This window comes from Larimichthys crocea, chromosome XI, assembly GCF_000972845.2.
Source record: "Larimichthys crocea isolate SSNF chromosome XI, L_crocea_2.0, whole genome shotgun sequence".
Lineage (NCBI taxonomy): Eukaryota > Metazoa > Chordata > Actinopteri > Sciaenidae > Larimichthys > Larimichthys crocea.
The window spans coordinates 10,827,105-10,838,171 of NC_040021.1; the positions used below are offsets into that span (position 1 = coordinate 10,827,105).

At 39.5% G+C, this 11,067-nt stretch overlaps 1 protein-coding gene across 1 annotated transcript in view; it reads left to right on the forward strand.

Moving 5' to 3' along the window:
• The window catches only part of LOC104922010 (potassium channel subfamily K member 2), a 33,019-nt gene that overhangs the window by 11,378 nt on the left and 10,574 nt on the right, over nucleotides 1-11,067 (forward strand). Inside the window, exon 4 of the mRNA XM_019270604.2 lies at nucleotides 5,557-5,717. Within this exon, the coding sequence (XP_019126149.1) occupies nucleotides 5,557-5,717 (161 nt within the window). The remainder of the gene's footprint in view (nucleotides 1-5,556; nucleotides 5,718-11,067) is intronic.

The following is an 11,067-nucleotide window of genomic DNA, read 5'->3' on the forward strand; positions in this document are numbered from 1 at the left end:
ATCTGTACTTATATTTCCATTCCGATGACTTACAATGTACAATATTATTCATACCATGGTCACTTTACATTGCAATATTTCTATATCATGATCACTATACCTTACAACATTATTTATATCATGCCATTTTTACCTTCAGTACTTGTTACCTTTAGTACTATTTTTTGCACATTGTCTGTTGTTTGCAGGTTGTTTTGTTGTTTTGTTTTATTGTGTAGGTTATAAAACACTTCTGTCTGTTCATTGTGTTTTGCCCTTTCTACTTTAATTCTGTAGTATATATTACACTCTCTGCTGCTCTAAGTACAAAACCTGCATCGCCTCCTCACCCAGATTGTGCTTCATTGCACCAGGATTGCTTTTAGTTAGTTGGACACACTGACTTGTGCCCCAACTTTGCACTTGCCAAACCAAACAGGTATACCAGGATCCAACTCAAACCCAAAAGGTGTACCGACTCAGGATTAAAGGATTAAAGATCAAATGCTAAATATTGCTAAATATGGCTTTTGCATTTTGTCTTGGTGCCTTTTATATTTTATCTAAAGCACTTTGAATGCCTTGTTTGTGTGTGCTATACAAATAAAGTTGCCCTACCTTGCCAAAATTAGTATTCCTCTCTGCAATCTCCTATTATTTCACAACAGACACTAAAAAGGTCCAGTGTGTCAGATTTAGGGGGCTCTGTTTACAGAATATGGCAGAAATAGAACATAATATTCATAACTATGTTTTGATTAGTGTAGAATAGCTTGAAAGTTTGAATCTTGATGTTTTTGTAACCTTAGAATGAGATTTTTATATTTACCGAGACAGAGGATCTTTTTCCACGGTGCCAGCCATGCTGAACCGCCTCGCTTCTACAGTAACAGACAAACTAAACACTGGCTCTAGATTGGGGCTTTTGCATATTTTGCACAATTTGTAGCCGCCATAGTTTCTCCTTTATGCTAAGAAAGTGAAACAAGCAGGGTTACAGTCAGCAGCACCACTAGATCCTATGCACTCTGCAGAAATATACCAGAAACTAAAGTGTGTCAGTGTCTTTGTGCATAAACACTCTTTACAGTGGGTTTATTGCATTTAATGCAAGAGTAGCAGCTTTAGAAGGATCAGACACTACATTAAAATAATATGATTTTTAAGGGCTTGAGCTCATTTGCTCTTAGCTACTGTAATCAAGGAGCTGATCATGTCGCACACTCATACAGCCTGAGACTCTCTCTGTCAGCTCCAGCTGTAAGAGCTCACTAATCAGGTAAATGGAGCAGCTCTCATACACACACACACACACACACACACACACACACACACACACACCTGTTGGACACACACACACACACACACTGTCTGACAGCTCATCTGGCTCTTCCAGGTGGACCATGATAGATCTGTGCTTCAGTTCAATGGCCTGTTGGACTCCATTTTACATTTCTAGCATCCTGTCGGGATTCATTCTCCAATCAGAACATGTAATTATACCTTGAGTTGAAATACATTTTAAATTAAATTAGTGAGTTTTTCAGATTAACGATCAACGATCGATTAACGATGTGTGTACGTAGACTGCAGTCTTCATCAATGTTTTGGCAGGACATTACATTTCTTCGCCTCTAACCGCTTTTCCAGATTTTGCTGCACTGCACCAGGCTCACCGAAACTGCAAAAATCTATTGGCTACAGCAACAGCACACACACACACACACACACACACACACACACACACACACACACACACACACACACACACACTCTTTCAAGCAAACCTTAACATATCAACTAGTCTGTTTGGTGGGCTGAGCTCTACTTCACCTCTCCAGGATGCTGTCAAAGCACCCCTCGTCAGAAGATAGTACAGCACACAGTAATTGATTGTTGATTTTGCCGTCTGGTTGTTAAATATGTGTGCTTTTGTGTCATATTAAGAGTAATTGAGTGTAGGCAGAGACTAAAAGCTTTAATGTGGCTTTTCCTTTCGCCTCAGACTGAGTATGTTGACTTTCTGTTTTTCACTCAGTTGCCGTAGTGATTTAGTCGAGCTCAGTCTTTCCATAAGGCAGATTTACTGATGTTTGCCTTGTGATGTGTTCTCATGAAAAGACAAAGGGGAGCTCTGTGGCTTGAATTTTATTTTGAGTACATAAAGATTTGTTTTGTTTTTGAAAACATCTAGAAAAGGTTGCAGGGCGAAGGTGCACGGAGGTTTTTATAAATCATAAAGTATTCACTGATACAGCTGCAGAACCCTCACTCACAGGTGTTGTTTTGTGTATGTTACTTGTGATGCTTGTTAGTGTAAACAGCACATAATTACTGTGTTGTCTGTTGGCAATCATTATAATTTTGCATGATTGGTACAAAATGTGGCCGTTGCTCCTGTGCAGAGATATCAGAAGCTATTTTGAAACTGTGTAGATTCTTTGTTAGTGATACACTATTAAGAGATACAATAAAATCAGACAAACCAGCATCCCAACCAGATATTACACTTTGCCCTCTTTCTTATATTCTTATGGCCTCCCTCGATTCAGCTAGAGTATGAATACAAACACAGACTGATGGGTTTATGCCGAGATCTTTTATTGGATTTTTTTTTTTTAACATTATTTTTTTTGTCCTTTTTGCCTTTACTGATAGAACACACAGGAAACGTGGGGAGAGAGATGGGGAATGACATGCGGGAAAGGGCCACACAGGTCGAGATTTGAACCTGGGCCACCGCAGCGAGCCTTCGCATATGGGGCGGCTGCTCTACCGACTGAGGATGTGCAGTATTGAGGCAAAGCATTTTTCAGCCCACTCATCGTTATATTTTATCTCTGAAATAAAACATCCTCTTTATTCTTTACTCTTGAATCTGAATGTGAAATCCATCAAGGACAACATCTTAGTGTGTCTAATTAATGAAGGGCACTTAATTCTAATTGAAAATAATAGAGATAATGCTGATACCACCTGGAACCCACCAGGACAAGGACTAATTTCAGTGTTGTTTTTTTTGTAATAAAATGAGCCGAACAACAAAATCAACACCGTTTGAGGCTAATACAGTCGCTCAGTTAAACGATAGCACAGCCATTTTCCTCCGTGCATCATTTAATGAGTTTAGAAGGAAGTCATTAAGCTTTTATTGTCCAGGAGATAGTACAGACTGTGACACGTTACTACATGTCATCATTACATAACCTTGGCTCTAGTGTAATGAATGCAGAGATTTGTAGCCCGTACGGTTAAATGGGGTTGCCCATTTCATGTCTTCAGTAAAAAAAAAAGGTTAATATGTTGTTAATGCAGGCAACATTGTTGTGTGAAACTAATGTAACCTTTTCAGTCAAATATATATCATCCAAATACTGAAATCGTACATGATTATTACATATAAATCCACTTTCTCCTTCATTTTTTACATTTTTAACAACTTTCAAGTGCTATAACAGTTTGTTTAAAATGTTTTTAACCTGATATTTTATCCTAATGAATACGAAGTCAGTTGTCTCTAAATACCACCGTTTTATTCCGGTGTGTGACGCTAGCTCTGAACTTGCTAAGCAAAACTTGGTGCGGTGAGTGCATCAAATCAAAGTGCTGCTGTTGTTTCTCGTTTGTTCAGCGGCAGAGGCACCCAGAAGTGTGAAAATCTAATCTGACATCCTGTTTCCCATTGAACTAATCATGAAATTAGACTTGATAGACAATCTTTCTCACATTTAGTGTCACTCTACTCCAACGTGAGACTGCAAAGTCATTAGAATGCACCCTGCAGCTCCTATCCTGAGACAGATGACTCCATTAATACAGAAAAGTGGATGTAGTTCATTATGCTGTCTCCTTATGAAACGTTAAATAATGGAAGTCGTGTGTTGCTGGATGTGTGGAGTCGGGTTTACGTAAGGCTCAAGTCTCTGTGGGTTTTTGTTTAACAGGATATGGACTTCTAAGCCACATTTGTTTTTCTTGCTGCACATGATGATGGATTTGGAGAGAAGATGAAAGGCAGTGAACCAGTGATAGCCACGTGTGTGTGTGTGTGTGTGTGTGTGTGTGTGTGTGTGTGTGTGTGTGTGTGTGTGTGTGTGGCCATACAAAAGACCTATAACCAGCACACTGTATGTCTTCTTTTGTTACATTTTTCACTCATATCAGAGTAGCTTGTTGATACTGTCAATTATAAACTCAGTCAGAGCTTTTACATCTTCCACAAGTGTTTCTGCTGCGTCTGTCTGCAGTGATGATATAACACGATCAAGCTTTGTGCAAAGTTTTCTTGTCTACCCAGTTAGGTTTAAACTTCTTATACCAGCTTTAGTGAAAATATGATGTGAACTAATGAGATAACACAAATACACAAGAAGCTGTAACATTTATAGCATATGCTACTATAGTGGACAAGGACCCAGGACTGTCTTTCAGCGCTTAATTGCAAGACACTTGCACAGCTTCCCTGTACTTGTAGATAAACAAAGCATTCACAGGGTCTTTCTTGCGTAAACCCTTTCTGTTCCCTCGCAGAGAAAGTATTAAACAAAAAGAGCAGAAGTGATCATAATATGTGCACTAGTATTACAGATAGATTTAGACAGGTTTATTGCATATTGTGGTATAACGGTGAACCAAGATGATATACTGTAGAAGGGATGAGGGATGGTGGGATGAGAGTCTAGGAATCTTGGGTAAGGGATGAGAGTTGAAATCATGGTCATGGAGGGAGGAGGTGGACCGGTGTCAGCTGGTGGCAAGAAGACAGGAGGCAGTTGGGACTGAGCGGGGGAGCTGTCTCATCGTCGCCCTGTGGATTAAAGCTCCAGTGGTTACTGTATTTGAATGAATGAGAAAGAATGGAAATGGGAGAGAGATAGAGAAAAACAAAGAAAAGGAAGGTTTGGGGAGGGGGTTAGGATGTGAAAAGTCAAAGAGGGAGTGAACGGATAATGTGTGCTAAAGTACTTTAGGTCCAGAAATAGGATGTGTTCAAGGCATGGTCTTTGTTCCTGAACATAGTTTTAAACCTTGCATGCAATATAAATGAACAATCAAAACACATTCCTTCAGAAAACAAAATGATAGCCACACATAAACCCACATACTTGCAACTGTAGAGAAACAGATCATTCACAGGGTCTCTTTTGTGTAAATTCTCTCTGTGTCTGAGTTATAAAATGCTACATGCTTGCCAACATGGTTTCAACAGCACGCTCTACAAGCACTACATGACTCAACAATACTAAGAATACAATAGAAGATAAACCCCTCAAAGGGAAAAATACAGACTGAAAAGATAAAGTAAAGCTTGCTAAAGTGCAAAACAAGCAATATACTGTCTGTCAAAACACAGAATATCTGTCTTTTATAGGAAGGTGTAGATTTTTACTCCCATAAAATAGTCCCACTCACTTTACAGCAGAACATCCTGTACCTTGTAACAGGAATTTACAACATCCTCTTAATAACGTATGGCAGCAACATACAGTAACCTGAACTACTATATGTTATGTATGTTGAAGCTAATTCATTCTGATATTTTGAATTAATCCACTGTCTGTGTCTCCTGTCTGGCAGGATTTGGGAACATCTCTCCTCACACAGAAGGTGGGCGGATCTTCTGTATCATTTATGCTCTGCTGGGAATTCCCTTATTTGGATTCTTATTGGCTGGAGTCGGGGACCAGTTGGGGACCATTTTTGGGAAGGGCATCGCAAAAGTAGAGAAAATGATTGTGGTGAGCTCCTTTTCTTTATATGAGTTGGATTAATTGCACCACAACCTGTACTTGTGTGCAATGATCCATTTTTATGTCGACAACACAGTCACATTTGACGTCTTAATTATCCAGCTGACGCAAAGGTGACTGTAAAATTATATTACCAGAGCTGCTATAAACTGTGCTATCCAAAATTAAAGAACACTAAACAAGAGAAAAAATTGTTTTTCCCTGGAATAACTGGGTGCAGTTTTTGGGTTGCCTGGAAACCAGTCGAGGGGAGAATATAATATGGCTTCTGCACGACAGCCTGGTTGATGGTTAGTCATTAAGTTTCACCTGGAAACTCAGACTCACACTGAAAAACCAAAGAAATCAAATACCTGCTGATGGGGATCTGAGACTGCAGAGACTGTCAACAAGTTCTCATACTTAAATGATTAAATGCAGCAGAGTTTATTTTATCTTCTCAAAGTAAAAACTGATATTTTACATTATGTATAAAGTGTCTGTTGTCTGTGTTTCTCTTTTTACTTTTACTGGCAAAATAATAATGAAAAGTTACAGATAGATGTAACACAAAGCTGTTCACAAAAACAAAAGCAAACAAAGATGCAGCAATGCAAACAACTAGAACATTTCTAAAGAAATTTTGAGTGTGCTCTCTCGCCCCGTCGCCCCCATACATTATTACTGACACTGCTCAGTAAATTCAGTAATAATACAACAAGCGTTTTTTTTCCTTCCTTCCTTATTTCCTTCCTTACTTCCTTCCCTCCTTCCTTTTGTTGTTTTTCCTTCCTTCCTTTCGCCGTTTTTTCCTTCCTTCCTTCCTTCCTTTGTTGTTTTTTCCTTCCTTCCTTCCTTCCTTTGTTGTTTTTTCCTTCCTTCCTTCCGTCGTTTTTTTTCTTCCTTCCTTCTTTCCTTCCTTCCTTCCTTCGTCGTTTTTTTCTTGCTTCCTTTCGCCATTGTTTTTCTTCCGTCCTTCCTTCCTTCCTTCGTTTTTTCCTTCATTCGTTTTTGCCTTCCTTCCGTCGTTTTTCCTTTCCTTCCTTTCTTCCTTCCTTCCTTCCTTTCGTCATTTTTTTCCTTCTTTCCTTCCTTCCTTCGTCGTTTTTTTCCTTCCTTCCTTCCTTTCGCCGTTGTTTTCCTTCCTTCCTTCCTTTCGTCATTGTTTTTCTTCCTTCCTTCCTTCCTTCCTTTCTTCCTTCGTCGTTTTTTTCTTCCTTCCTTTCAAGTCTGTTAAAGTATCTGTTGCAGTGAGACGACAAATTTTCCTATGCTTCTAGCTATAAATGATTTCTGTAGCATTTGAGGCCACAATCCCAGTTTACAAATTTATTTTTAATAAATTTGTAAACGAATTTTCCTCTCCCTCTCCACTCTAGCGATGACATCACTCACTCTAGCTCTCGAAAATTCTCGCAATACACACCCGTTAATTTTTTTCGCCGTGGTTTTTGGCGATTTTTGGCAAAACGTTTGCCGAAAATCTTAGAAAAATCATAGCACACCGATCCCAGCCGAGCCACACGTTTTGATACCTGTTTTGTGTGTGTGCGACAAAAACTCTGGGAGAAGAAGCGAGCCAAAGAGCCAGAAAAAAAAAAACGGCGTAAGAATATAAGCAGAAGAAGCGGTGGTGGATAACATATAGTGTGCGCTTTCAGGCACACTCAATTAGGTTATATGAGAAATGTATGAGGGAAAAGTTCCAGTGTGTGTGAATATATCGTGTATAAACATTTTCAAGTTTTGCACTGAAGTGAACAAAAGTTGCAATGTATGAGTCAGCAGAAGTCAGTGTGCTGTATGTGGAGAAAAACAGCAAGATACGAGCAACACACACACACTTAAATCAGTGCCAAGAGTTAATTAGGTGGTGAGTAGCTGTTAACATCCACACTTCCAGTCAATCTGGCCGACTGATGATTGAGCCATGAACAAGTATGTTGCGGAGGAGTCATAACAACCAGCTAACACATTGTCCACAGGCAGGACAGGACTGGAGAGTGAAATCCTTTTTTCCATGGGGCACCATCAGTGATTAAAACAGAGTTCAGAGTGCTGACAGGTGTGACAGTACACAATTTTGGATAACACTACTGTAGGTGCTTTTAGGAGAGAGACAGGATTTCTTTTGACAGTAGTTCAAGGGAAAGGTGCCATGTTTCAGTTCAGTTCTACAGTGACTGACATACGGTAGTCAGAGCTAATATTCAGGAAAACAAACACTGTCAGTGACATTTCACCGACGCCACATTAGTATCAAATTGTGTGAACCACCAGATATGTAATCATGTTGATAATAAAACATAATCTGGGTGACATTTTGTTTCCCTATTTGCAGTTGTAAATAAATATTTATCAATGTAATTCTATGAAACAGAGAGACTGCAATCTATAATGAACATTCAGACCTGATTCTGCTCCAGAGCATTTTTATGGGATGTTTCTTTTGTATCTGCAGTGCATGTTGTAATGTGTCGTTGTGGATGTAGGGATGAAAATGTCTGAAAACAGAACTGATTTCAGTATTAGAGCATCCATTTTCAGTATAAAAACACAACAAATAATTTTTTTTTAACAAAAAAAGAAGAAGAAAGAAACCCATACTTGGCAGCATCAGGTTAATTATGATTTTGATTCATTGCTGGTCGTGGCTTCCCTCCCGGGGGAGGAGGAGAGAGGTTGTCAGCTGGCTACAACAATGGAAATAATTGCTGTAGCAGCTGCGTGAACTAGGTGCCGTGCAGTGAAGATGCTGGCTGAGAAAACCACCTCAGCTTGACTAGTCCATAATTTAGTTCACCGTAGGTCTCTTTAAACTGCACATTACTGTATGTACTTTGTACTAGTGCAGCGAGGACGTTAGACATCACAGACTGAACCGATGACTGCCTGCACTTGCTTCCCCTCCGTGGGGCTGTGCTTTGGGCTTACATAACTGGAAGGGAAAAGGGCACGATACCAGGGAACCAGCTGAAAGCAGTCACATCAAGTGAAACAGCAGCATACAGAAATACTACTGCAACTGTGGCAAAACAAGGACGGCGGGGCTCACATGAATTGTATTTACAGCCGATAGCACAGGCTGTAACTGTAATTAATCCACTGTGTATGTGCCACTATGACTGCATGTGAAATATTTTGATAAGTCACCCCTATTATAGCACATGTGAGGCACATCAAGTCATGGTCACCTCACAGCTCGGGTGGCGGGCCATCTGACAGTGAAAGTTATGTCACAGGAGCTTGACAGCTGACGTTTGAGATGTTAGAAAGCAGTGAATGTATTCCTAGAAGGAGCCCGGAGGAAGTGACTCATCATAAGGGAATGAGAAAAAGAAAATAAAAAGCCTGTGGGAAATCAGGTGAGAGGCAAATAAGCAGTTTAAAAGTGTTAATTTTCTTCACAATCATCTGAGGAAAGGTCTTGTTCGTGTGAGGACACTGAAAAATGCCATGTTGGCTAATTAACAAACTATATCACACCACTACTCAGCACTGATACTCCACAGTTCCCTGCCTGAGTGTTAATTTCTCTCTTCGCTCTCCATTCCCATTGGTTTTTGTTAAAATAGTTTATTTCCTGTATGTGGATATTATCTTTCTTTTTCTTCCCTACAGAAGTGGAAAGTCAGCAGACGAAAATCCGCGTCTTCTCCACGCTGCTCTTCCCTGTTCGGGTGCCTCATCTTCGTGGCCCTGCCAGCCATCATCTTAAGCACATAGAGGGCTGGAGCACGCTCGAGTCCATCTACTTTCGTCGTCATCACCCTCACTACAATTGGCTTCGGAGACTTTGTGGCTGTGAAAAAGGTCACTTGATTTTCCTGCTGATTTAAAGCCCATCTTCGATTTTTATGCCCCATTTAGAATCTGTGTATTTATAGTTGAGTTATAGCTCAGTCCTCCAGTCTGACAAAAGATGTGCACAGCAGCAATACATTCTGTGCTTCACATTATGAACATGTATAACAAACACTGACTCCCTCAACATGTAAGTCATGTTAGCACATTAAGACTGACATTAAACAGTCAAAATGATCTCAGGCAATTTAATAAAATGAATACTATAAATCCAGACATAAAGCAGTTGAGTAGTTTCACATGTCTGTACGGTAGATAGCTTACTTAGCATAAAGACTAGAAACAAGGGGTAAACCTTCATGGTTCACAAATTAATAATAATAATAAATATAATATTTTTTGTTTGTATAACTCGCACAGTATCAGAAGTGACATTTTACAGCTGGGAGCTGTTGCCAGGCAACAAGCAGAAACCCAAATTGTTGGCAAATGGTTATTTTTCTTTTTTTTTTTTTTTTGTTTTAGTATTTTTTGTACAGGTCAAACAAAGAGACACATGGCCAGGCCATCTTTGACAGAGCCAGACTAGCTGTTGTCTTTATGCAAGCTAAGCCAACCAGCTACTGATTCATATTTACCGTGCAGAAATGAGAGTGGTGTCGATCTTTTCATCGAACTCGAGCACTGTTCCCATTATGTCAAACTGATCCTGTAACATGTTGATGATGACGACAGATTCAATGTGGAGCATTTTCATTCATACATTTTAGTCAAATAAGAGAGATTATGTAATATCTAAATAAATAATTGCACACTTTATACATAATTTAGAATATACACGTGTGTGTGAGAGAGAGTTTGTCTGCATGTGTGTATTAGCTTGATGTTGCTTGACAGACAATAAGACAGATGTAAAGCTGCTGGTTTAAAACTTCCCAGAGCGTGCTTATCATTATAGATCAGTTTATGCCACCTGGGCCAACGTCTGTAGTTAGAGTAAACTAATGAGCCTGGACTGCGGTTAGTTAAACTCTGGCTGTAATGGGTGGTTATCTAACTGCACAGTGAGCAGGCTGTGCTCAGATGATTTATGGAAGGCTCATCCGAAGATACAGCTCATAGGGGGAGCTAAAAAATGTACTGATACGAGTTGTATAATTAATGTAAAGCAGAGTGAGTCCAGGCATCCAGTGTAGCTTCATGTTCTGTACAATCAGACATCTTGACTTGACCCACACATATAGTGAGTCGATTTTATTTTAATGTCTTCTCCATATGAAAGAACCATGTGGAGTTGTCCTGTAAACAAACAAGTTATGTTTACTTACCGCAGCATATGCATATTTTTACAAGTCACATGCAAGTCAAGATTTACGGTGCCGCTCCATGAACATCTCCATAATCCTTTTTAGAGGACACAAAGGATTTACAGGGAAAGATCCTGAATATTATTTATAGTGACATTGTGCAATTCTATTCTTTTAATTTTTACTCTAAATTTCTCTCCTCTTCATATTTCATACATTCTTACAAAACGGTCCTACTCATGACTGAG